The following is a 26,729-nucleotide window of genomic DNA, read 5'->3' as shown; positions in this document are numbered from 1 at the left end:
CCGGGCCCGGGCGGCGATGTCGGGAGGCCGGGGCAGCCCGGGCGGCGGCGGGGCCGGGGCCGGGGGCGGGGCCAGGGGCGCCGCGGACCCCGCCCCCCTGCGCCGGCGGAGCCGCCGCCAGAGCGCTGACCCGGGAGTCCGAGACGGCTCCGGCGTGCGGGGTGAGTCCCGGGGACGCGGGGGCCGGGCACCCGCCGGGCGGACCGGGCGCGGGAGGAGGGGGTTCCGGCGGCGACGGGCGGCTGGTCCTGCGGGCGACGCCCAGTGCTGGGATCGGCCGGCGCACCCCGCGCCCGGCGCCCGCGCTGACCCCCGCTCGCCTCTGGCCCGCAGACCCCGAAGACGCGGTCATGCCGGGCGGGGCCGAGGCAGGGGAGGCCGAGGAGGAGGCTGGGGCCGGCTCCGGGTCCGAGGCGGAGGAGGACGCGCTGTGGGAGCGGATCGAGGGCGTCCGGCACCGGCTGACGCGCGCCCTCAACCCGGCCAAGCTCACACCGTATCTGCGCCAATGCCGGGTCATCGACGAGCAGGACGAGGAGGAGGTGCTGAGCACCTACCGCTTCCCGTGCCGCGTCAACCGCACCGGTGAGCCGTGGGGGGCGCGGGGTCGGGCCTGAGCTGGCGGTGCCGGCCTTCCCTGGGGCCTTCTTCGGGACCGTCGGGCCAAGGGCTGCGATCCCCGGGGCTTCGGTCTCCACATCGGTAGAGTGGGATGGTTGGTGTGCCCACCATCCTCCCTCCTCCTGAACCACAGCGTGACCCAGCGTGTCCACGGTGCCTAGACCGCGTCTGGATTTTTCTCCCATTTCCTGGGCCCCCCTTAGAGCACGGGGCTGGCTGTAGTTGCCGGTGCGGGCTGGGCTTGGGACCTCCCGATCACAGCGGGTGGATTCGGCAGCTTTCCTGTGTCCTTTGATCTCTTCTGTTCTCTCTGCTCCCCCCCCCCGCCCCCCACTTCTGTGCGCTACACACTCCTGGGAGCGTTTTCCTCAAGTGCTCAAGGCCCGTCTCAGCTTTCTGAGGGTGCCTTCTCCCATAAGTTGTGCCTTTGAACTGAGCTGGCAGAGGGATGAGGGTCTAATGGTGGAATTTCAGGCGTTGGTCAACGAGAGAAACATTTTTCTTTGCGTTTGGGGATGGAGGGGGCTTCCCTGTGCCATTGAAAAGGCAGGCTGCGTTTGCTGGCCCTATATCTGTGGGGGCCGCAGGCAGCGGCTTGGGGTGCCATGGAGGGGGTGGGTCCTGGCTTTCCTGGCCGTGGCAGACGGGCTCTCGCCGCTGATGTGTTGAGTCAGGCCCCTGTGTGTGTCACCGGTTCAGAAATCTGGGGAACGTGGGCCCTGGAGTATGGCGGGGTGTGGGGAAGGGGGGAGAAAGCAACTAGGCACGGGGAGAAGCCCTCACCTTGACCCTTGGGCACCGCCCCCGCCCCACTTCCCAGGGCGCCTGATGGACATCTTGCGTTGCCGCGGGAAGAGGGGCTACGAGGCCTTCCTGGAAGCCCTGGAGTTCTACTACCCCGAGCACTTCACGCTGCTCACGGGCCAAGAACCTGCCCAGCGCTGCTCCATGATCCTCGGTGAGTGGGTCCGCAGTGGGTGCCAGCGCCTCGGACACCAGTGCAGAGGTTCCTTACCCCGTCCCTGTCAGGGAGGCACTCCCATTGTCGCTGTTGAACAGATAGGGAAACTGAGGCACAGAGAGAACTGTACCGGTTTGCCCAAGGTCCCCCCAGCAGGCTGAGTGTGGGACTGCGATTCTAAGGCAGTTATAGTCTAAGTTCAGAGCCCACGCACTTAATGCAGCTCTTTCCCCCAAAGATGTGTCAGGCATGTGCCAGTTTGCAGTTTCTTCTGTAAAAAATTCAAACACTCCAGGAGACTTGAAAGTAAATAGGAAAGATCTTTACTTCTTCCTTCAGCTCTGCTCTGCCGGTATCAGTGTGGCGAGTTTCCTTTCTCTTTGCAGTTATACACACAGACACACACGCAGGGAATCATCTTACATGTCTTGCTCTGTGTTTCACTTTTTCTCAGAACAACTGATGTTTGTGTTTCTTCCACATCTGTTACACTTGTTTTAAATGACTGCGTAGTGTTTATTAGTGACGTGCCAGTCATTTAACCCATCCCCTGTTGATGGACATCTAGGTTGTTTCCAGTTTGCACCATTACAAACAATGCTGGGAACATCCTTCTAGGTGCATCTTTGTGCAAATGTGTGTCTCAGGAGGAGAGGTTCTGAGAAGTCAAATTTCTTAGAGAATGTGTATTTTAAAAGTTAAATCAGCATACATCCCTCCAGCAGTGTATGAGTGCCCATTTTGCTGTACCCTCATTCATCCTGGGGATCATTTAAAAACATTTTATGCAGTCAGATATGTGAAGAATAATGTTGTTGTTTTAAGTTTGTATTTTGTTGAGAGATGTTCACAGCTTACTAGTTAGTCAACCTTGGGCAAATGGCTTGACATTTCTGTGCCTCGGTTTTTCTGGCTTTAAAATGCGTACAATAAATAGTACCTATCTTAAGTGTTGTTGTGAAGATTAAATAAATTAATATATGTATGTAGGCCAAAGTATAAAGTCAATTGTTAGTGGTACTCCTATTATTGTTATTATTATTGCTAGTGAGTTGGGACGTATTTTCCTATGTTTACCAGCCATTTTTGTTTTGGGATTTGCCTATTGATAGTTTTTGCCCACATTTTTATTTGGTTGTTTGCTTATTGATTTGTAGGAGCTTTTTATATGTTGTGGCTCTGAGTCATTTGTTATATTTGGTATATTTTCTCCCACTCTGTTACTTGTCTTTTAACTTTGTTTCTTATATCTGTAATCATTTAGAAATCTCTTATAGCTCTTTGATTTTGTGCCTTGTTTAGGAAGGCTTTCCCTGTCTCCAAATTGTAAAAATTGGTTCCGGTTTTCCTTCTAGTGTTCTTCTGGTTTGGGTTTTTCTGTGCAGTCTGTCATCCCCTTGGATTTTATTTATTGACTTTTCAATTTTATAAAATCCCCTTGGATTTTATTTTATGTCTTTTCTCTCCCCTGCCCCTGGCAGATGAGGAAGGGCCCGAGGGCCTGACCCAATTCCTGATGACAGAGGTGCGGCGGCTGAGGGAGGCTCGCAAGAGCCAGCTGCAGCGGGAGCAGCAGCTGCAGGCCCGGGGCCGGGTGCTGGAGGAAGAGCGGGCAGGGCTGGAGCAGCGGCTTCGGGAGCAACAGCAGGCTCAGGAGCGCTGCCAGCGGCTGCGCGAGGACTGGGAGGCGGGCAGCCTGGAGCTGCTGCGGCTTAAGGACGAGAACTACATGATTGCCATGCGTCTGGCACAGCTCAGTGAGGAGAAGAACTCGGCCGTGCTGCGCAGCCGGGACTTGCAGCTGGCGGTAGGCCCTGGGGAGATGGGGGGTGCTGTGGGAAAGGGGCAGCTTTGCAAAAAATGACGGTCATATGGTCGACAGCCGGTGTCCCAAAGCCACCATCTGTTGCATATTGGACTGTGGGCAAGTCCCTTCCCTGCCCTGTGCCTCAGTTTTCTCATCTGTAACATGGGAGTGTTGATTTATTACGGGAGCATTTATTTCATTGAATTATGACTGTGGTTTCAACTGGGAGCGATTTTGCCTCCCACCTCCCGCAAAAAAAAAAAAAACATTTGGCCATGTCTGGAAACATTTTTGGTTGTCACAACCAGGAGTGTGCTGTTGACATCTAGCAGGTAGAGGCCCAGGATGCTGCTAAACATCTGAATTGCACAGGACGGCCCTCCACAACCCAGAATTGTCCGGCCCAAAATGTCAGCAAGTGCTGAGCCGGAGCAACCTTGGGTTACGAGGATTCCTTGAGTTTAAGTCACAGGATTTAAGACATGTACAGTGCCTGGTACAGAGCTAGTGCTCAAAACCTGGATTATCGTTAGCCGTTGTTATTGATATCATTATTAAGTGCTACTCGATGCCACACAGGTTACGTGCATCCTGTCATGTAATCTCACTAAGGCACCGTGCGCCAGGTTCTCATTTTGAAATAGATGCAGGTTTAGGACTGTAAAGGGATTTGCTCAAGGCTGCAGGTTGGGAAATGGCACAGCCTGGGTTTGAACCAGGTCCACCTGGCTCCAGCGCTGGCCTCCGCCCCATGATGCTGTTCTGTTTGCTCCTGTCCAGGTGAAATCTCACCTAATTCTTTTCCATCAGCGAGTGAGGCCATGCCTCGTACAGGCTGAGAAACTGAGCCTCTCTTTCCTGGTTCCTTACCGGGGCTTCGCATGGGATTTTACTGCTGCAGAGAGTTGTCCCAAGGATCTGACAATGCCCGCGGCACACAGTAGGCTCTCCCCAGTCATACCCAGAGAGGTTCCGCAGGGGGGATTCTGACTGTGGGATTTGAAGCCCCCTGACCCCATGAGCCTCAGCTGTGGCTGGAGCACCCCAGGGGGTGACAGGTGCCCGTGGGTGATGGGTGGCACGTGTGAGGCTGTCAGCGCGGGTGCACTGGGGCGCTGGAGCCTGCGGCTGTGCGTGCTGGGGGTTTGATGTCTGGGGAAATGAGTCCTGACTGGGGGTGTTGAGGCCACAGGTTGACGGGCCCAGGCTGCCAGGCCTACTTTAGCCTCAGCTTCCTCATCCTTGAAGCGCAAGGTCATGGATGCAGATGACATCACAGCAAGACAGCACCTCCTGTGCAGCAGGCATGGTCCTCTGGGCTTGCCGTCCATCAACTCCTTTAATTTCCCAGCAACTCCACTGGAATGGGGGTTGGGGGGGAGCTCTGTTATTATCCCCGTTTATGGATGAGGAAACTGAGGCACAGAGAGGTTGGTTGGAGTGCTTTCCCAAGGTTCGAAGATTGAGCATTTCTGACTTTGCTCTGGGCACTGCTGGGAGTGGGGTGGGGTGGGGTGGGCTGGGGGCTGGTGGGGAGAGCCTGCTCAGAGAGGACAGCACGATGGCCACCGGCCCCCCTGGGTGTTGGGAGGGGCTGTGGCCTGCACGGTTGGTCTCACCTTTGTGACTGGGGTGGGGGATGCCCTGTGTGCGTGTGCAGCTGCCTGGAGTCTCCTGGGGTTGGGTAGGGGGATGTAGAAGAGGTGTCGGAGGTTCTCTGTGTGTCTGCGGTTCGGCTGTAGGTGCGCACAGTGTGGCCCTAGGGGTATGGAGATCTGCCAGTAGGCAGATAATAGCTGCTTTTTGCCAGTTTAGCGATGGAGGGTAAGGGATGAAATTCAATTAATAGATAAGCTTTTCTTTAAATGTAGCTACCCTACATTTGCCTTAACTTACTGGAGCTTTTTGGCAACAAATTAACAAAGGCTTTGCCGATGGAAATGAACAGAGCAGCTGATGGTGCTTTTCCCGGCAGCTTGGGTTCCCTCCCCCTGTGGACGGGTGTGTAGTGGCTGTGATTTAATACTGTGTTTTATAAGGTGCAAATGTAATGAGCTGTTATTCCTAAGCAACATAAACTTAAAGGAACGAATGCTGTAATTTTGTGCTAAGTGAGTTTGTACACCAGGATTAAATGCATCCGTATTTCTTGGCGTTCAGCGGAGACTCCCAGGTGCCCCGTCCCCTGAGCTCATCGGGGGAGCCTGCTGGCCGTGGGTTGGGCGGGAGGCCATGGTGTGTGGCTGCGGTTTGCTGGAGAGGGTGTGACCACATTTGCCCTTGTAACTAGCTGTCTTTCTCTGGCAGTTCACAAAGCGTGTTTTGTGAGGGGAAAGGAATGTGAGAGTCATGAATTTCTTTCTGAGTCCTCTGCGGAGGAGGAGTGGGGGTGTTAATTCGTGGAACGGCCTGACCCAGCCTCCAGACCCTTGCGTGTGTGTGTCGTGGGCGGGGGGAGGAGGGGGTTGCCATGCAGGCTCTGGGGGTGTGGGGCTGCAAGTCCTTTCCAAGCGAGGCCAGGGCACTCCTAGGGCACCAGATGTCAGCATGCCTGAGTATAGCCCCAGAGGTCATTGTGCCCTTTTTCCAACAGTGACTTCATTTTGTGGCCTGCCACCTGCTTCTCCTCTTGTCACTGTCTAGCCATCACAGGTCTAGCCACCTGGACCTGCTGGACACCAGACCCCGCATGAATTTGGAAAATCACTCTGGCCAAGTGCATTCATAATCCAGCAAACTGGCCGTGCATATCTGCCGTCTGCCAGGCGGCCACCACCCAGCCGCCCGCCCAGCACCCTTGGCCAGTTTCTGGCTGCCCACACTGAACCGGTGACAGTTGGGGTCCTAGGATTTTATTTAAAGCTGTAAAGATAGCTGCTGTCACACCCTCAGCAGCTCCATAGTTTAAAGGCCTCCGTCCACCTGCTGTCTTGTTTGATTCCTGCAATGACTTTGGGAGGCAGGTGGTGGAGCAGGGGGATTGAATGGGCCTATTTTCCTGATGGGGAAACTGAGGCTCAGAGGAGGTAAGTGACTTGCTCAGGATGACAGAGGGTAAAATGGTACAATTGAAATATGGATCCGGGACTTGGAATTCACGTTGGGGTGAACCAACCTCATAATCTTCCCAAGTGGAGGCTCTAGTAGGAATATCTTTAAGGGAGGGTGAGACGCACATGTGTTCCATGAGTGTATGTTGAGTGGGGAGGCTGGGTGAGAGGGGGACATCCTGGCCCCTGGGCTGGGTGAAACCCTCAGAATCCTCCTCCTCCTTCTTCCCCCCACAAGGAGATGAGGAGATTGAGGCACAGAGAGGGGCTGTGACTTGCCCAAGGCCACACTGAGTCAGAGGCCGAGCTCGGCCCAGCCCCTGGGTCCTCCTCCTTCCCCTCCGTTATGCTGGTCCTGTGCACAGTGTCAGAAGTGTGGGACAGAAGAGCGTGTTATATACGGCCCCTCCACCCACAAGTCCTTGAGGCAGATTCCCCTGGGAGGGTGGCTTGGCCTTGCTGCCTCCCTTCCTTCCTTATTGTATTTGTCCAGCCTGTCCCTTCTTCCTAGACACGTCTGGGGAGGACACCTGCTTGGGCCTCTCTGGGAATCGGGGAGGCACCCAGGAATGTGGGACAGGACCTCTCCTCTCTGGCCTGGCTGGTACTCCCTCCCCGAGCTGACCCCTGTCCTGGGCCCCAGGTGGACCAGCTGAAGCTCAAGGTGAGCCGGCTGGAAGAAGAGTGCACACTGCTGCGCAGGGCCAGGGGGCCGCTCCCTGGGGCCGAGGAGAAGGAGAAAGAGCCTGACAGCGCGGACCTGGTTTCCGAGCTGCGCGCGGAGAACCAGCGGCTGGTGGCATCGCTGCAGGAGCTGCAGGAGGGCCTGCAGCAGGTACGGGGTCGGGGGTGGGGGCGAGTGGGGGCAGTGCCGGGGGGCGGGGGGAGGCCAGACCCTCCTGCTGCTCACTCGTCCCCCTGAGGCCTGGAGAATGAGGATTCTGGATCCGGGGATCTGAGATCTGGATGGAATCCTGGCTGGCCCCTTGTCTTAAGCTCTGAGTGGAGGGCCTTCAGTGCTCAGCTTGCGCTGGGTGTTGAGTCTGGGGTCTGCGGGGGATAGGGGGGTGGGGTCGGGTGGGGCAGGAAGCCTCTAAACTCCCTGAAACTGGGTACCTGATTTTGTGTGTGAGCATTTTTCCGGGGAGAGGGCCTCAGCTTTCCTTGGCTTTGTAGAGGAGTCTGACCCTGGAAAGCTTGAGACCCCTGGGTGGCCCTGGAGCTTGCGCAGGGTCCTGTGGCAGGTCAGTGGCACTGTGGGCCTACCACCTGGCCACTGCTCCTCCTAGGAAGGGGGAGAGGGAGCCGGGGCTCTGGTGTATTTCACAGGGTGTGGCGTGCCGGCTGGGATGTGGGTCTGTGGGCTGGATCTTAAGCCTTCGGTCTACCTCCCTGGGCCAGGCTCAGACCCTGTGAAGACCCATTATCGGGGTGGGGGGAATAGGCCTTGGAAATATTACCCGTCTGCTGTCCTGGGTGGCAGGTAGGGCCCAGAGCAAGAGAGAACAGGCCTGGTTCTTGTTGAAGAATAAGGTCCTGGTCCAACTTGTCTGAGCACGCCCTCATCCACTTACCTCATTTGTACCCCCAGATGCTCCCTGGAGGGTGGGCAGGGCTGTTGGCGCCACACACACTCTACAGAGGGGGAAGCCGAGGTCCAGAGAGGTCAAGGCCCTTGGCCAAGGTGGCAGAGCTAGTAGGGTGGGGATGAGGGCTGAGGGCTGTTTGTCCCCCTTACCCCACACTCAGGGTGGACCCTGAGCCAGGGGCTGAGGCAGCCCTGAACTCTGACCCCACAGGAGGCAAGCCGGCCAGGGGCCCCAGGCTCAGAGCGCATCCTCCTAGACATCCTGGAGCATGACTGGCGGGAGGCGCAGGACAGCAGGCAGGAGCTGTGTCAGAAGCTGCACACCGTGCAGGGGGAGCTGCAGTGGGCCGAGGAGCTGCGGGACAAGGTAGGACATCTCCCCCCTCCCCTCGCACCTGCCTTGCCCCCACCTGCCTTCTTCTTTTTTAACATCTTTATAACTGCTTTACAATGGTGTGTTAGTTTCTGCTTTATAACAAAGTGGATCAGTTATACATACACATATATCCCCATATCTCTTCCCTCTGGCGTCTCCCTCCCCGCCACCCTCCCTTCTTGCTAACCGCCTGGGGAGGGCATCACCAGTTTGCTTCAGCCAGCCTTCCCCCAGCACCCGCTGTGCGCCAAGTCCTGTGCCCAGAACTGTGCACTCATTTGCTCTCAAATATGTATCGAGATCGATGGGTGAGCGGAACAAAGGTCCCTGCTCCCGGGGAGGGCAGATTCTAGCAGGGGAGACAAACAGGACGCCATACACGTAATCCGCAGTCCATCACCTCATGTCACAGAGGGCGATGAGTGCTGTGGAACGAGTAGAGCGGGGTAAGGGGGCAGATTGCACTTGAAATGGGGAGGCCCAGGTTGGCTGGGACGGGGTTGTTATCCCCATTTTACAGATCAGGCAGCTGAGGCCCAGTGAGGTGATGTCAGTCAGTGGCCCAGGCCACCCAGCTGGGGAGGTGGGCACTCGTTATTGGGGCTCAGGCCTCTCTCCCTGGACCTGCTGGACACCAGCTGGTTAGCTGCCCCTGTCCCCAGCCCTGGGGTCCGGCCTGGGCGCGTCCCACCCCGCTCCGCCTGCCCACAGTACCTGCAGGAGATGGAGGACCTGCGGCTGAAGCACCGTACGCTGCAGAAAGACTGTGACCTGTATAAGCACCGCATGGCCACCGTCCTGGCCCAGCTGGAGGAGATCGAGAAGGAGCGGGACCAGGTGAGCCCGGCCTGCAGTGTGCCCGGCCCTGGTTTTCGTCCAGGGGAAGATGACGAGAGGCAGACGGGACTGGAATTGTAGACAGAGATGAGCAGTACCCTTATCAGTTTAGGAGGGGACAAGTAGGCCAGGAGAAACAGACAGGGGGCCTGAGATGTACCAGCCCACCCCCTCAACACACCTGCCTCACTGGGCTCTTGTGACAGGTATGAAAGTTGGTCCTGGCGGCCTTCGCATCTGAATCCCTTGTTCTCCCTGCCTCAAGGGCAAGGCCTACACAGTGGGAGGTGCTTACAGATACTTGCTGGTGAAGAAATCCTCAAAAGTTCTGGCTCCCAGGCCCTGGGTACCATAGCCCTCATCTCCTGAGGCCATAGGGTAGGCTGAGGACCTCGGGCCAGTTCCTCTGGGCCCGCAGCCCTCCTTGCGTGAGGCTCCCCATGCGGGAAGGGCAGGAGGTTTTGTCCTTGGACCACGTTTGAATCCCACTAGAGGAGTTGAAGTGTACACGTGAGAATAGGCCTCAGGATCCCCTGGAGGGCCTGGTGAAAATGCAGATTTGAGGCGTCGTCCCCAGACATTCTGATTCGTGTGGTCTGGGGTGGGCTCAGGGATGTGCGCTTCACCTGCCTGCTCCCAGCCTGTGGGTCTCTGGCCCCAGCTCCCTCTGAGACAATGGGTAGCAGGTCCTGGCCATGGGCCCAGCTCTCAGGGACCCTGGTCTTCACTGTGGGGAAAGGCACTTTGGGTGCACTGGGCTGGATTTGAACCCTGAAGGCTGGGAATAAAGACCCCTGCACCCAGTGGGTCCCACAGAAGAGTTCTAAGTTGTTTTGGGGAAACGGTACGCGCCTGGACTCTGCAACTCTGTCCCTGCTGGCTTGGTGTCCCTGTCTGTAAAATGAGAATAGTGAGAATCTCTACGTCGGAGAGTTAGTGTGAAGATTAAATGAGCTGATACTTAACACAGAGGGCCCGGCACCCAGGAGGTCCTTAAGAAACGTTAGCTGCTGTTCCTGTTGCCACCCCCGCATCTGAGAGGTCAGAGGCCAGGACAGCTGAGCCGATGCGGCTCCTCAGCTGCTGGCCCAACACCCTCCCTGCCCTCTCTCACCAGGCCATCCAGAGCCGAGACCGGATCCAGCTGCAGTACTCACAGAGCCTCATCGAGAAGGACCAGTACCGGAAGCAGGTCCGGGGCCTGGAGGCCGAGCGGGATGAGCTGCTGACTGCGCTCACCAGCCTGGAGGGCGCCAAGGCCCTGCTGGAGGCGCAGCTGCAGCGGGCCCAGGGTGGCCCCTGCCTCAAGGTGAGCAGGGTCAGGAACCCAAGCTGGAGCTCTTGGCCAGGGCGGGACCTGGTGGGAGAACTCAGCCGGGGGTGGGGACAGGGGGACCCACTGGGAGTCCTCAGCTGGGCCTGGGAAGATGCAGGTTCTGGGAGGAAATACGTGGGTCTTGGCTGGAGCCCTCACCCAAGGTCAAGAACATGCCAGTCTTGGAGGGCCCTGTTGGCCAGGGTGGACAAAATGTTGCTCGGGTAGTTGTGGGTTGGTGTATCAGGGAACAAGACAGGAGCGTGGGAGTCTCTGAGTTTCTGGAGTTGCACCTGGGGCACAAAGGATAGTTTGAAGCCTGGCTTAGCATATACTTGGAGAAGCCCGGCTGCCCGAGGGCCTGTGAGCATCTTAGAATGCAAAATGTGGGCCCTAGAAGTCCCTCAGAGACCAGCTAGTCCAGTTCCCTCATTGCACAGGGCCCAGAGAGGGTCAGAGGCTTGCCCGAGATCACACAGCCAGCCAACGGTGGAGCTGAGCCCCCAGATCCCTTATAAACCAGACACTGGCTCTCAGATCTCTCCCTGGAACTCTGCCTTTTTCTATCTTGGGTTTGCTTAAAGATGATCAGTTGAGTTTGAAGCTTGAAGAAATAGAACAAAGGAAGTGTGACTCTGTGATTTCTGACTTTTAAAAATCCTCAGTGGCTTTTAGGTAAAGGCAAAACCCCTTACCGTGCCCTAGAGGCCCTACAGGGTGCCCCTCCGCCCCTGAGCCTGGTTCTCTCGGTCTCAGCCTTTTAATTCCTGGAACGTGTCACAGTGCTGCCTCAGGGCCTTTGCACATACTGTTCCATCTGCCTAGACCATCCGCCCCAACTTTCACACCTCCTTATCCTTGAGTTCTCAGTTCCAACCACACTTTCTCTGGAAAGCGCTCTTATGCCCCCGGCTGGGTGGGGCCTTTGAGTGCCTTCCCCACCCTGGCTACCTTCCTGCCTGGCCCTCCTGGCCGCTGAGCCTTACTTCCTTCATCTATCTGCTTGTTTATAGCTTATCTCCTCCACTAGGGTGTGAGCTCCACAAGGGCAGAGATCCAGCCCTCCTTCCCCACCACATCCCTGTTCCCAGCAGGTGTTGAGAAAATGGCAGGGGCTGGCCCTGGCCCAGGGCTGCTGACCTCTCCCCACCCCCTTCCTCTCCCAGGCCTGCGCCTCTTCCCATTCCCTGTGCTCCAACCTCAGCAGCACCTGGAGCCTGAGCGAGTTCCCCTGCCCGCTGGGAGGCCCTGAAACAGCGGGGGAGGCGGCTGTCACAGGGGGATCTGAGCCCCACACCTCGGTAAGACACCTGCCCTAGCCCGGACATGGCGGGTATGGATGGCCGTCGTAGAATTACTGACACGTAGAGTACTCTCCAGTTTGCTGACAGTTCGGTTTCACACGAGAGGAAATCGAGGCCCACGAAGGCCAAGTGCCTTGTTTAAGCGCACGCAGAGCCAGCTCAGTGCTGGGCCTGGGCCTGGGCGACGGGAGAGCTGGGGAGCCACTCACATGCCCATAACCTTGCAGAGCCTACCCCTCGGCTCTGGGCCCTAGTTCCCATCTGTGAAATGGGCACAAACTAGGTACGATGAGTTGTGGGCAGGTCCCGTGGGGGTGATCAGGCCCTGCTGTGGCTTTGCAGGAGGAGGCCACGGACAGCGAGAAGGAAATCAACCGGCTCTCCATCCTGCCCTTCCCCCCCAGCGCCGGCTCCATCCTCCGCCGGCAGCGGGAGGAGGATCCCGCACCCCCTAAGAGGTAAACAGCTTCCTCCCAGGATCCCTGATGCCAGAGTCAGGTCCAGGCTGTCACCTCCCTTTACTGCCCTTAAATGGCTGGAGCTCTGGAAACCCAGGTTGCAGGAGTCATAGGCATGAATGAGGTCAGGGGTTAAGACAAGGTCAAAGGGCAGAGTGGGCTCAGTCCCTGATGAGCACCTTGACATGAAAGTCACTGGGGGTCAAGCCTCAAAGATCCTTAATCCAGGGGGAAGCCTGGGTGGTTCAGGGCTAGGAGACATGGAGGAAGTTCCCAGGGGTCAGGGACCTCAAGCAAGAAAGTCAGGCCCCAGATTCAAGCAGCAGCAGAAAATGGGGGCCAGAAAAACTGAGCCGTGTCACTGATGGCAAGACGAAGGGCAGGAGACGCCTCCTGGCATGTGTCGCCCGTCATGGGCTTGGTCCGATGGATGAACTTGCCATGATAGGTGTGTGATGGGGAGATCATGGTCTAGTGTTGGAGGGAGGCAGAGCCCAGAGTCACGAATGACGAAGGTAGAAAGTGAGGCTGAGATGGGGTGTGAGAAGTCAGGGCGGCCTTCCGGGAGGGGGTGGCATTAAAGGACAGGCTAGGGCATTCTAGGTGGAAGAGCCGGGCAGAGGTCAGGATGTTAGCTTCTCCAGTGTGTTTAGGGGACTGGGTGGCACGAGTGCACTGTGCCTGAGATCCCTCCCGGGGTCTAGCCTGCACGTGCTTGGGGGTTGCGGGACATTTGGGAGGCACTGGAGCGCCGTGCTCAGTGCAGGCCCCTCTCGCCCTCTCTCTGCGCAGGTCCTTTAGCAGCATGTCGGACATCACAGGTAAAGGCCTGGGGACTCCGTGGGGAGGGCTCATCTGGGGGCCCACCTGAGGGCTATGCTGCCTGCTCTGCCCTTGGCCTGCGTCCCCCTCCCTGAGGCTTTGCTGTCCTCTGGCCGGGCAGGGAGGCTCTGCTTGGGAGGCCCTGGGGGAGTTGCTTCCCACCTCTCACCCCGAGCCCACCCTGGTCCTCTCTCCTGGTCCCGGCTGTGCTCTATGGGGCCCCTCAATTCCAGCCTGTCCTCCACGCTCTTCTGGGAAACTGAAGGGTCACCCTGGTCAGCCCGGGCCCAGCCCTGAGCCCCGTGAGTCCAACGTGTTCCAAGGGCCTCAAACCTGCCAAATCCCCAGGCCTCTGGGCCATGGGCCATCCCAGGGCTTGAGGGGCTCAACCCCGGGCCCTACCCCATTGCTCAGTCTGGCACCCCTAAACCTCACTCCTCCTCTCCAGGGAGTGTGACGCTTAAGCCCTGGTCCCCTGGCCTCTCCTCGTCCTCGTCCTCCGACAGCGTGTGGCCTTTGGGAAAGCCGGAGGGCCTTCTGGCCAGAGGCTGTGGCCTGGATCTCCTCAACAGGTACTGCAGCTGCCTGGGGTGGGGGTGTGTGGAGCTGGGGGCTAGTTCGGGTTCCCAGAGAGGGGCGAGCAGGGGCGAAGACTTCGCCTCACGGCTGTCACACCATTAAGGTCTTTAGACAGAGTCACACGTCGGATTCATATGCCGTCACCACCGCTTATCGTCTGGGAGACTTGGGCTGGTCCCTTCACCTCCCTGGGCCTCAGCTTGCTCACTGGCTAGAGGGCCACAGTGATGTCTTCCACAGGTGGCGTTCGGAGCTTTAGGACTCGTGGCAGCAGAGCCCCCCACTTTGCCAGGCGCGTGGTGGGTGGATGGTAGCTGTTACTCGTGCTGCTTGCCTGTCCTCGCGGCTTGGGGTTCCCAGCAGGACTGAGCCTCCCGGCACAGTTCACGCTGAGGGTGGGGTGGGGCCCCTGCAGCTGGGCTGGCCCCAGGCCCACAACTGAAGTCATGCATCGCCTCGGCCCAGAGCGTGCTGCAGGCCGTGTGCTCTGTCCGTCTCGGTGGATGCGTGGTCTCCCTGCTCAAGACTGTCCGTGATCTCAGGAGGGCAGGAGATGGAGGAGGCCGGTCTGAGAATGTGGCCTTTGAACTCAGGAGCAGGCATGGGGGTGCCGCTGGGTGACGTGGAAGAAGAGAGAACAGAATCTGTTCAGGGATGGACCTGGAGTTTGGTGGTGACTGGAGCGTGAGGGTGGGGGAGGGGAAAGGCGAAAGGCTAGGGCAGACTTTGTGAGTCAGGATGGGGAAGTGTGGATTTTGGCTTCTGCACCCTGGGAGACCTGGTGGTGGCTGGGGGAGCTTAGCTATTACTAAATGCAGGGCCGGCTGCTGGCTGCCTTACAGCATTCCCTCTGTCCTGGGAGGCAGGCGTTATTATGATTACCCCTGTTTTGTAGAAGAGGAAACCGAGGCTCAGAGAGGTTAACTGACTTGCCTGAGGTCACACAGCTGGGACGTGCCAGGGCCAAGGTGCAGAGTGACCTGATCAGATTTGGGTTTTGGAGGGGGCATAGGAAGCGCTGGTGTCAGAGCTGGAATGCGGGGGATACTGATCCCAGAGTGCAGGTCACAGCAGAGCCAGGGGCCTCCTGCCTCCTGGAAGCAGCTTGGCCAGGCCCCTGCCCCCACTCTCACCCTCCGGCACAGGGCCCAGTGCGACATTGTTTCTCACTGTGCAGGACGTGCTTCTGGGGGAAGGGGCGGAGGCGCCTCCCTTCCTGCCTGCCTCGGCCCTTCCTCCCTTCCTCCGCTCAGGCCTGCAGCAGGGGTCCTGGCTGCTGTCCAGGGGGCGCTGGGATGCAGCAGAGGGAGCTGGAGGTTCTGGCCCAGCCCCCACCTGGGCCCCATGATCACGTGGGGCCACCTCTGCCGCCCACGAAGTTCCTGGGGAGGAGGGAGATGGGGGAAGAACGAAGACTGAGGTGGACCGGGAGAGAAAGGGGTGGAGCGATGGGAGGTCAGGGACTTCAGCGCCCTAAGGGGCTGGCGAGTGCTGTTTGCGTGTGTCCTGGGCTGGAGGCAGGGTTACAGCTCAGAGCACAGGGGGAAGAACAGACTTGGGAGCCAGCTGAAGTCCAGGCTCTGTCACTCGCTACCGTGGGGCCTTGGGCAAGTCATTTAATTTCTCAGTGCCTCAGTTTCCTGCTCTGTAAAATGGGTTCACAATAGTGCCTGTCCCCTGGGGTCATTGTTGGGGGTTCCGGTACTCCTCCTACTAGAGCGCTTAGTACAGTGCCTGGCTCGCGGCGAGCGGGAAGCTAGCTCTCAGCTATTATTATTGGTGCTGTTGTGGCCTAACCCTCAGGGTAGCCCTGCAAGCCCCATTATACAGATGAGGAAAATGAGGCTCAGAGTCAGGAATGTGTCCCATGGCCACTTGGTGGTGGAGCTGGGGCTTCTGTTGTCCCTTCCTCCCGTCGAAGCTGCTTTAACCTCGCACCCGTGTTGAGTGCCCACTGTGCTCTGGGCATTTCAGCCCTCTGCTCTCACCTGCCCCTCTTGGCTCCCAGGGCAGGATGGGAGACATGGATGGACAGGCAGAAAAAGTGAAAGTGAGGTGCTGAATGGGGAGGGCACTGGGAGAGTATTGGGGTGCTGTCTCCCGGGCAGGGCCACCCCTGTCCGCGCTTGTCACGTAGACATTGGGTCTCCAGCACTGGCCGACCCTGCACAGGGAGGGTTTGGATAGGTCATCACCTGACTCCACCACTCACCACGTGTGTAACCTTTGTCAAGTTATAACTTCCCCAGGGCCTCAGTTTCCCTCTTCTCTAATGTGGGGGGAATAACAGGCGGCTCCCGAGGGTTGTCGGGAGGATTCAGTGAGGCAATCTGTGTGACATGCTTAAGTGTCAACTTCAAAGGTCCCTGGCCTGCCTAGGGATCTTCCCACAGTGCCCTGGGGTAGGGCAACACTCATCCAGGCCACTTAGCCCATCACTGCTCAGGGCTGGCAGAGTGAAGGACTTGGCCCCATTCCCCTGTGACCCAACTCCTGACCTGACACTGGGGAAGTGTCCTGGGACCCCATCCTTTCCACCCTCCACAGGCAGGGTTGGGGTCAATCAGAGTGTGCTGCCTGAGACCCAGGAGTCCTGAGAGGCTGGAGCAGGCAGCCCCTGCCCCCTGCGCATTCTTTTCTCTTCCGAACCCACTTGTCTGCTGAGGCCTGGGGCTGAGGGACCTGGCCTGGACCCTGCCCCCAATGAACCGCCAGGTAGTAGCCTGGGGCTGTGGAGGCTCAGAGAAGTCACTTGGTCCCTTGGGGAGGTGGGCAAGGGCATCCTGAAGGAGGAGATGCCTGAGCTGGGTCTCAGTGCCTGAGCTGGGTCTCAGAGCAGCAGGAATTGGCAAGAAAAGCCTGAAAACCTGGGGTGGCTGAGAAATTGCCCTGATCCTGGAATTACAGGGACGGGAGGGGGCGTGCTTAGGCAGGGGTGGGTGGCGAGCAGGTCGGTCCTGGAGGGCCTGGATGCGGGCTGCCCGCTGGGCCCTCGACTGGGGAAGCTGTGATGGTCAGTTGTCTGTGGGTTTGAAATGGGTGGGGAAATGGGGCCACAGAGAGGTGACTAGTCCTGAATCGCACCTGATGACAGTGAATATCTATTATTGAGCACTTAGATTCACTGGGCACTGTTCCAACAACGTCCCTTTTTTTTTTTTAAAGTAATTTTATTTTATTGATTGATTGATTGATTGGCTGCGTTGGGTCTTTGTTGCCGTGCACGGGCTTTCTCTAGTTGTGACGAGTGGGGGCTACTCTTTGTTGCGGTGTGCGGGCTTCTCATTGTGGTGGCTTCTCTTGTTGCGGAACATGGGCTCTAGGCACACGGTCTCAGTAGTTGTGGTTCACGGTCTCAGTCGTTGTGGCTCACGGGCTCTAGAGCACAGGCTCAGTAGTTGTGGTGCGCGGGCTTAGTTGTTCCGCGGCATGTGGGATCTTCCCAGACCAAGGATCGAACCTGTGTCCCCTGCACTGGCGGGCGGATTCTTAACCACTGCGCCACCGGGGAAGTCCCATGTCCCATGTTTTAACTCATTGAGTTGTACAATGAGGTAGGTAGATGCAGGTGGGACTGCTGAGAACGAGGCAAGCAACCTGGCCGCCTGGCCCCAGAGTTCCTGCTGGTGCCCTCCATGCCACTTTTCTCAAGCTCTTCTGACCACAGCCCTCCACGTGAGAAACCCAGTACATGTCCCTGAAGCAAAAGGGTTACAGGAAGATAGTTGGATTTACTTGAAGGGAGGCAGGCTTATGTTTTCTATTCCATTCCATTAAAAAACAGTGCTGGTCATGACCCAGTGAATTTCACAACCCATTTAGTTGGAAGGCCCTGCAGCCCTCTGATTTCCACCTCTACCTGCATTATCTCTATATGGGACCCTCACACCCACAGTGGGAGACGGGTGCCGTCATCGTTCTTGCTTTAGGGATGCGGGGACAGAATCAAGTGGCCAGCTCACTTGTCCAAAGCTAGGCCACAGCGAATGCTGGGGTTGGAGCTGGACTGTGTGGCTTCAGCCATCGGGCCACTGCACAGCATAGCCAGGCCTGGCCTCAGGCCTCCTGTCTCTGCCGAGGCCTTTCTGTGCCACACTGATGTGGCCAGGACAGTCCCGGGGCTGAAGGAGCCTGTAAAGGCAGCCCTGATGCCTCTAGCACCGTGTCTAGCCCCAGCCCCTGGGGCCTGGCTCTCTGTTTGGACTGAGGGGGCAGGAGCCAAGTCGGACTCCCCAGGGCCAGGGTTCCCCCCCTGCATGGGTGCTGATTGGGTTAAGGTCTTTGCAGCCTTGCCCACCCCGGGCTGGCAGCAGGGGGCAGTGTGGCCCTGTGGCTGCAGCTGCCAGGGTGGGTGGGGAGGCGAGTGAACGCCTGGGTTCTTCCTGGGCCCCCTCTCCAGCTGGGGCACACCCATGGACCCTGGTCTCTCTTCTTCCCCAGAACTGTGGGGGCCCATGGGGAGACTTGTGGTCAGTTGTCACTTAGTCTGGCCACAGGGCCTCACCACTTCTCATCCGGGGACACGCAGAGCGCTGCCATGATGGGGGTTTGGTGACTCACTGCCCATGAGAGGAAGGCCAGGCGCCTTCATTCCGAGCCCTCCATAGGCTGGCTCCAGCTTGCCTTTTCTGGGAGTTAATTAGGGCAAGGAGCTTAGCACGGTGTCTGGCACATGGGAAGCACCCAGGGTTTCCTGCTACTATTATTGTTGTTGTTATTAAGTTCTTCCACACTGTATCCTGTATCCTGTCCTCCACACCTTTGCCCATGCCAGCTCTTCAGCCTGGAGCCGTGTGCTCTCTGTTGGGTCCCGAAGTGCTTCTAGTTTTCACCATGATGTATGTAGCCCAGCTGCTGCTTCCTCTGGGAAGCCCCTCCCCTGTGCGCTGCCACGGCCAGCAGTAACCATCTCTGATCTGTTGTGATCTAAAGGTGACCTCCCGCCTAGACTATGAGCATAACAAGCTTATATTAGTCATCTGCTATGTGCCAGACACTGTGTTTGGTGGTAGGGATCTGAACATGACAGCAGGCTTATTCTCAGGGCGTTCTTTCTGAGCGAGGCAACAAATGGGAAAATACAAAAACGCGGGGCTTCAGCAGGAAGCTCCGCCTCACCATGTGCAGGGGTTGGGGAGGGAGAGGTCGCTTTTGACCTGAGCTTTGAAGGATGAGCAGAATTTGCCAGGCAGAGAAGAAGGGGGTGGGCATTCCCTGCAGGTGCAGTGGCCCGAGGTGGGAGTCATGGCATCCTTGGGGAATCACTATGGTTCTCCAAGAATGTTGAACTGAATCAAAATACTGAACGCTAATTCCCATCTCCTTTCTCTCTTCTCAGGTCTCTGGCCATCCGACTGTCTGGCTGGAGCCCCCCGGGGGGGCCTGAGCCCCAGGACAAGGGACTAGATGGCCTGTCGTTCCTCGGGGACAGCTGGTCTGGGGCTGTCGTTCGGAGGGTGCTCTCTGGGCCCGGATCGGCCAGGGTGGAACCAAGAGAGGTGAGGCCCCGCCCCTCTGAGCTGGGGGCGGGGTCAGTGCTTTAGTTGGGGATAGATACCCTCTGATTGGTGGATCTAGGTCACTGGGCGGAGTTTCTACGGATTGGCCGAAGCTGAGGCGGGCTCAGTGACTAGCGGCTGGTTGCCCCGCCTCAGCCAGCATCAAGTGAAATCTGATTGGGCAGGGACTGGGAGGTGGGGCAGATTGACTGAACCTGGACACATCCCCACCCTTACACGTGGGAAAGACCAGACTGAGACAGGCTGGGTGAGGAGGGCAGTTGCCAAGAGCAGTGTCTGACTGGGCACCACCCTGTGAGGTGGGGGCAGCTGAATTTTGAGACATGGTCACCCCCACACCCGATGTCCTCCAGCCCCAGGGCTGTCTTCGGAAGCCCTGGGAAACTCAGTTCCCTCCCTGCCTGGGTTTTCTCCCAGCCAAGGGCAGAGGCTGCTGGTTTGGAGCGGGCAGTCCTGGAAGGCGAGGCGCAGCAGAGAACCTTGCCCTGGAACCAGACATCCACACTCCCTCTGATGGACTTCAAGGGTAAATCTGGCCTGGGGGGAGGGACCTAGAAGGTCAGAACTGAGGGCCCAAGAGAAGACTCATCTGGTCCATAGTGTGGGTGGGACAGCCAAGGCCTGAGAGGGGGGTGCTCCGCCTCCTGACCCCTGGCAGTTCCCTTCCCTCCCACAACCCTGCCTTCTTGCCGGTTGTCCTTGTGCCCTTCCTCTGTCTTGTCCTCAGTAAACAGCTTACAGTGAAAGGAGCACTGGATAGGAGTCCAGAGACCTGGGTTCGGGTCCTGGTTCTGTCCCGAGTGGGCTTGGTGGCTTTGGGCCAGTCCCCCACCCTCTCTGGGCCTTGGACTCTCACTTTAAGAAGGGGAAGGTGGGGACTTCCCTGGTGGGCCAGTGGCTGGGACTCCTCGCTCCCAATGCAGCGGGCCTGGGTTCGATTGCTGCTCGGGGAGCTGGATCCGCGTGCCACAACTAAAGATCCCGCATGCCACAACTAAAGATCCCGCATGCTGCAACTAAGACCTGGCGCAGCCGAATAAATGAATAAATATTAAAAAAAAAAAAAGAAGGGGAAGGTGGGGTCCTGGCCGCTCAGGCCTCGAGAGGGCCACATTTGTGGCCTTTCTGAGGCTGATGCCTGACTTTCCCCTCTCCTTATCCTCCTTGCTGCCCCCTGCCTGTCCATGCCCAGCCTGCCAGTCCTTCCATGAGGCCCTAGACGCCTGGGTGAAGAGGCCGGGGGCTGAGCCCTTCTACATTCGAGCCAACCTCACCCTGCCTGAGCGGACCGACCCCCATGCCCTGTGCGTGAAAGCCCAGGAGATCCTGCGGCTGGTGGACCCGGCGTACAAGCGGCGGCAGGAGTGGTTCTGCACGCGGGTTGACCCCCTCACGCTGCGGGACCTGGACCGGGGCACTGTGCCCAATTATCAGAGGTGACACTTCCAGCAGCCCTGGGAGCTGGGACTGGGATGGGGGACTCTTTCTCCCTCCTTCAGTCCCTCGCCATCCTCTGGGACAGGAATGGGGGGCTGGAGGAGAGAAGGTGAGGGGCTCCCCTTCTCCCTACAAACGCGTGACACGACCCCCTTACACAGAGCCCAGCAGCTCCTAGAAGTTCAGGAGAAATGCCTGCCCTCCAGCCGACACCGGGGGCCCCGCAGTAATGTAAGCAGGGCTGGGGGGGCAGGGCGAGGGCCTGGGGAAGGGGTACTGAGGGGGGCCCCAAAAGGGAGCGGACAGGCTCCATTATCCGGGAGCTGGGGGAGGAGACCCCCCCCATGCTTGGTGGCTCGTCTTCCTGGTGAGCTTCCTGGTTGCCTCTCCACCCAGACTGGTTGATCCTCTCCGATGTGTCCAGCAAAGAGAACAACAGGGCTCCCGTCTGGGTAGTTGAGAAGGGGAGGTGAGGAAGTGTGCCCGCTGCCCAGGAGCATGTGTGGCACGTGGTGAGCACTTAACGGAACAACAGTCACACCCCTTCTCTAATCCCTGGACCAGGGCTGGGCTGGGTGATGGCCCCCACTGTGCGCCTGGGCTGAGTGAGGCTCAGAGAGGTTAAAGCGGTCTCAAGAGCCCACGGTGCTAGAGAGAAGGTGGAGAGCCTGGGCTCTGGAGCCAGGCCACCCAGATTTGCATCCCTGCTCTGCTCCTTCTCAGCCTGTGATCTTGGACAACCACGGGACCCTCCCTTGAGGCTCTGTTTCCTCATCTGTAAAATGGGGGGATTATGCTGCCTGCCTCTTGGGTTCGTGCACGTGGGATCTAGTTAGTGTCTGTCACGTTGTAGGCTTTCAACACCTGTCAGCTATTGGTATAATTAGTGCTGTCCATATTGGTTTCTGTAATCTATCTACCCAATGTCACATTGCTAATTCATTGGAAGAGACCCCAGAGTTTGTCTCTTATGTCTTATTCTGGACCTCGGTTTTTCAGTCTCTAAAGTGGGGGCAGACCTAAGGCTCCTCTAGCTCTAACTGGGTCTGGCAGTCTTGCTTCCCTTGGTCCCTAGTGATGGTTGCCCTTCCCTGCCTCGGGGGCTGTGCTGGGCCGGGTGGGGGCAGGGGAAAGCCTGGTGGGGAGGGGGCTCTTGTGCTGACCCATGAGCCTGGACAGTAGTGGCAGCGGGGCCCTCTCTCCCTGAGAGTGGGATGGAGCTGAGCTCTCAGGTGCCCCTCTTTCCCTACCCGTTCCTCAGCTGAAGAAGCGAGCCCTGGACCAGCTGCGGCTGGTGAAGCCCAAGCATGTGGGGAGTCCTGCTGGGGACTCCCCGGAGCAGCTGCTGCTGGAGCCCTGCTCAGGTGCGTGCGCAGGTGTGAAGATGCAGCCCGTGCTGCTCACGGGGCCCAGGAGTGTGCACATCTGGGTGTCCTCGGCCTTGGTGGGCCCTTTGGCCTGGAAGGGCCTGGGTTCCGGTGGGGGGCAGGGCCCATGCCAGGGGCCTGGTGGGAGATGGGCCACCAGGGTTGAGGGAGCTGTCTATGTCCAGGTGTGACTGTGGGTCTGGGTGAGTTTAGGGCACGCACGAGCACGGGCCTCTCCTTATCCTGCAAAGCATGCGTAGCTGTGTTTCTTGCCTGTGTGTGGTGGCAGGTGCCGTGACGACCCCAGAGGGAGTTTCTGGAGGCAGGAGGGTGAGGCCTTGGGCCAGAGAAGGGAAGAGGGGCTGGGGGAGCCCAGATGAGGGAATAGCAATTCTGAGGGGCAAGGAGGAGAGGGTGGTTAGGGAAGACTTCCTGGAAGGGAGGTTGTTTGAACTGGGGCCTTCACTGATGAAGAGGAGTTTGTGCCGGGCAGAAGGCACAGCTCGTGTGAAGGCTCAGAGGCATGGCTGCATGTACTGTGTTTGGAGGACACTGAGTACAGCAAGTGCATAACTCTGTCATGTGTGTGGCAGTGAGGAGGAGAGAGGGGAGACGGGAGGGGGGAGGGGGAAGGGGTCCCCGGGGGAGGGGGAGGGGGAGGGGTCCCCGCCTACCTGGGGACCTGGGAAAGCATGACCTGGACTCTGAAAGGAGAGTTAACTGGGCCACCCCAGGGCATGCAAAGGCCCTGTGACTAGAGCTGCTGAGCTGTGAGGCAGGAATGGAGTCTGTTGTGAGGGGCACTTGGCTCGCGGCTTCTCCAGGCCCCGGCAGGTCTGGCTCACCCACGAGGAGGATGTGGTTTTCTTCCTGAGAGCTGTGGGGAGTCACTGGTACGTTGAAAGCAGGGGAGTTACAGGATCTGACCTCAGTTTTAAAGCGTCCCTGCAGCTGCTGAGAGGATAATGGCCTGTAGGGGACAAGGGTGAGGCAGGGGATGGGGCGGAGTCTCCTGCGAGGGTCCCAGGTCCCAGCGAGGGAGGGGGCAGCTCTGCTGTGTGTAGGAGGAGCAGCCGGGCTTAGGAAGGGAAAGAAGTTAGGGGCCTTGAGAGTATCAAGGGGCCTGGCTGCCCTAGGAAAGAGGAGCTGGGGCCCTGCCTGCACCCCCATCTCTTCACACTGCCTTCCCTGCCCAGAGCCAGAGCGGAGCCTCAAGCCCTATAGCCTGGTACGGCCCCTGCTGGTTTCTGCCCTGCGGCCCGTGGTGCTCTTGCCTGAGTGCCTGGCGCCCAGGCTCATCCGCAACCTCCTAGACCTGCCCAGTTCCCGGCTGGACTTTCAAGTGTGCCCAGCAGGTGAGCCTGCACGCCCGGAGAGGGGAGGGCTGGGTGGCACCCTGGGGCAGCCAGGCCCACTGGCCCTTCGTTCCTACCTTTCCCTGCCTGTAGAAAGCCTCTCTGGGGAGGAACAGTGCACATCGTCAGCGCCCGGAGCCCCCAAGGCCCGACCTGCCACCCCTGGGCTGGGCAGCAGGATCCGTGCCATCCAGGAGTCTGTCGGGAAGGTAGGTGCTTGGGGTGGGGCGGGGGATGCCCTCTGGGCCCAAGAGCAGAGTCTGAGTGCAGAGTGACCCTGGGCAAGTCCCTTTCCTTCCGTGGGCCTGTTTCCTCACCTGTGAGATGGGTGGCCTGGGGCAGTCGACCTCATGTGGGTCACCCTGGAGAATTTGGCTGGTACATTTCACCTGTTTGTCTTTGCCTTCAAACTTGCCTCTTCCCTGGGAGCTGGGGCTGCCGGGGTCAGCTCCATCCTACAGATAGGGAGGCTGAGGTCCAGTGGGGGGAAGTGACTTATTTCCCTGGGTCTTGGCCCTTCCCCTCCAGTTCTTTCCTTGTTGCCAAGGTCCCCCTGGATGCAGAAGCAGGACCCTGTAGGGGGCTGTGTTATGGGGCCCAGTCAGGGGGCAGGGAGCTTAGGGTCTCTGGCCTGAGAGTAAAATGTAGCCTTGACCCCCGGAGAAGAAGCACTGCCTGTTGGAGCTGGGTGCTCGGGGCGTGCGGGAGCTGGTCCAGAACGAGATCTACCCCATCGTCATCCACGTGGAGGTGACTGACAAGAATGTCCGGGAAGTCAGGTGAGATGGGCCGGGAGGATGGGAAGGACCCCAGCGCTTCCCCCTCTTTGGGTGCCTGTGTCTCTGTCTCTGTCCTTCTCTCTCCATCTCTTCCTCTTCTCCATCTCTTTGCTTGCCTTCTGTCTCTCTCTCTGTCTCCCGCTGTCCATCCTCTCCCTCTGACTCTCCTGTCTTACTCTGTCCCTCTCTCTCTGTCTCACTGTCTATCTTTATCCCCCACTCTGACCACCGCGCACCTTCCTCTCTCTCGGCAGGGGTCTGCTGGGCCGGCCGGGCTGGCGGGACTCAGAGCTGCTGCGGCAATGCCGAGGCTCGGAGCAGGTGCTCTGGGGGCTGCCCTGCTCCTGGGTGCAGGTGGCGGCCCACGAGTGGGGCCACTCAGAGGAGCTGGCCAAGGTGGTGCGTGGCCGCATCCTGCAGGAGCAGGCCCGCCTCGTGTGGGTGGAGCATGGCAGCGGCAGAGGCGGCTGCGGCGGTGGCAGCAGCAGCGAGGCCTGAGGAGTCCCCTCCGACGCCTGTGCGTTCCTCACGCACTTCAGAAACGGCCCCCGGCCCCCGGCGGGGACCCTGGTGTGTGCAGTGGAGCTGGGTCCTCCCCATCCTGAGCCTTCCTAGACCCTGAGACACTCGGCGTGGGGCCCTTGGCTCTGGGCTCCGGGCTCTCTCACCTGGAGGAGCCCCCGGGGCAGAGCTCCCTCCCATCCCTGTACTTGCTGCTCTGGGCCTTCCCGTGGCCCCGTGTCTCCACGGACCCATCTCATGGGTCTCATGCACACGTCTGTGTCCTCTCCCTCGTCGCTCACCTTGGAGCATCTGCGTTCTCACCCCTGTGCACTGGTTTGCACACCCAAGTTCCCATGGGGCCGGCTCGCGTCTGCCCCTCCCCCTGGCACACGAGGTCTCCGGGCTCCACAGCCTCTTCTGCTCACAGGAGCCCTGAGCCCGTCATGCGTGGTGCCCACCCGTCCAGCTCACATCTCTTGCGTATACCTCCACGGGGGCGTTGTGGCTTCCCGGGTCCACTGTCACCTGTGCCCCTCGTGTCTTCCTGTCACACGTGTGTCTGTGGTTCTCCCCTGTGTAAATATCATGCCCCCACCCCCGTGACCCTTGGGCACTGACCCGCGTGTGTTCCTGGTGAGCACGCCCAGGACCATGTTCTCACGGCGCCTGTACCCGGCCCTGCCTCCTGGAGGGACGGCCGGGGAGGGGGCCGGCTGCCCCGTTATCAGAATGTACAGCTCGTAGATTTTTAACGGGCCTTTTTCACTTAGAAGCTGCACATCATGGAGCATTAAACAGTTTGTCATAGAAGCTGGTGGCGTTTTGCTTGCTTGCATCCCTGGCCCGGGGCCCCCTTTCCATCCCCCGCACTTGTTGCCACCACGAGCTCAGGTTGATACCACCTTTCAGGTTCCCGCTCTCCCGTGGGGAGGGTCAGATTTCGCTCCTGACTCATCCCGGAGCTGCCTGCCATCTGTGCTGGCATCACCTTACCTGCCCCGGAGTGACTGAAGGAGGGCCCCACAGATGGGCCACCCCTGCGCTCAGCTCTGCTCGTGTCTGATCATCTAAGGAGTGTCCCCTGGAGTGGGGATGCCAAGCCAGCAGGGTGTGGTCTTAGGCTAAGGGGCCCAGCTGCTGACTAAGGGCAAACCCTCAGTGTATTACCAGGTCCCTGAAACTGCTTCACTGGACAGGATGATCACCTCCAATGGGAGAAATCTAGGTGGCCTCACTGCAGGAGGTGCTGCTTGTGCTTGTGTTGTGGGATTCCTTTCTTCAGGAAGCACCTATTGGACTTCCATGCCTATATGTTCTTGGTCCTCCTGTGACTGTCCTCAGTCGCAGTGATGAATTTGGGCAGGCTCCTAGGAGGTTTTGGGGGAGTGGGTGTACTAGTTGGAGGGAACCTCAAGAGCAAAGGCTCAGAGGCAGAAAATGGGTTGAGATTGGCCACCTGGGGAGTGGTGGGAGATGAGGCTGAGAAGTCCAAGTCCAGGGGTCGGGGGCTGCTTAAATTGGAGGCCAGGCTCAGACACCAATTCCGCAAAGCCTGCCTGATTCTCCCAGCCCTTGGGAATTCTCCTGGGCCATGCCATGCTCTGCTTTGTGGCAGGGTGGTGGGTCTCTGTGGGTGGCTCTGGGCTCCCTGGCCATGGAGACTGGGTCACGCTCATTTGGGTAAACAGACCTCTCTACTTCCTTGCTGTGTGCCTGGTCTAGTGCTTGGTCTATGGACATATGAGTCTGGGTGAAGATGCAGGAGCCCAGCAGCTGGTCCCATCTTAGGTGCCCTTTCTATGGGGGTGGAGAAGCCCACCAATTCTTTAATCGTCACCAAGTCTTATTTTTGTCCCCATCTGACAAATGAAAGTAAAGTTCAGAGAGGTGAAGTAACTTGCCCAGAGTCACACAGCTAGGGAGAGCCCCAATCAGGATTTGAACCCTGGTTTGTGTGGCATGAAGCAGGGGCTCATCCCTTGGTGATGCCATTCTGAGAAGACAGACTGTGAAGGGGCCTGGCACGGGGCTGGCCCATAGAAGGGTGACT

At 58.7% G+C, this 26,729-nt stretch overlaps 1 protein-coding gene across 4 annotated transcripts; it reads left to right on the top strand.

Moving 5' to 3' along the window:
* Positions 1 to 25,483, top strand: CARD10 (caspase recruitment domain family member 10). Of its 4 annotated transcripts, none has more exons than XM_060023944.1 (22): positions 1 to 161; positions 334 to 585; positions 1,442 to 1,579; positions 3,064 to 3,389; positions 7,083 to 7,274; positions 8,031 to 8,123; positions 8,239 to 8,394; positions 9,115 to 9,240; positions 10,358 to 10,549; positions 11,722 to 11,856; positions 12,202 to 12,317; positions 13,110 to 13,138; positions 13,588 to 13,711; positions 19,057 to 19,216; positions 19,655 to 19,763; positions 20,430 to 20,673; positions 20,836 to 20,905; positions 21,936 to 22,038; positions 23,238 to 23,396; positions 23,490 to 23,605; positions 24,063 to 24,175; positions 24,430 to 25,483. In XM_060023944.1, the coding sequence occupies exons 1-22, from the start codon at positions 17 to 19 to the stop codon at positions 24,671 to 24,673; spliced, it is 3,342 nt and encodes a 1,113-aa protein (XP_059879927.1). In that variant the 5' UTR covers positions 1 to 16; the 3' UTR covers positions 24,674 to 25,483. The 4 variants fall into 4 exon arrangements, with proteins under 4 accessions (XP_059879927.1, XP_059879926.1, XP_059879929.1 ...); XM_060023943.1 differs by having other exon boundaries at positions 24,060 to 24,175; XM_060023946.1 differs by lacking the exon at positions 8,031 to 8,123.
* The last annotated feature ends 1,246 nt before the right edge of the window (positions 25,484 to 26,729 follow it).

Source organism: Delphinus delphis, chromosome 11 (genome assembly GCF_949987515.2).
Source record: "Delphinus delphis chromosome 11, mDelDel1.2, whole genome shotgun sequence".
In the NCBI taxonomy this organism is placed as follows: domain Eukaryota; kingdom Metazoa; phylum Chordata; class Mammalia; order Artiodactyla; family Delphinidae; genus Delphinus; species Delphinus delphis.
Note: the sequence above shows the minus strand (reverse complement) of the source record. Positions and strands in the feature narration are given on the sequence as shown.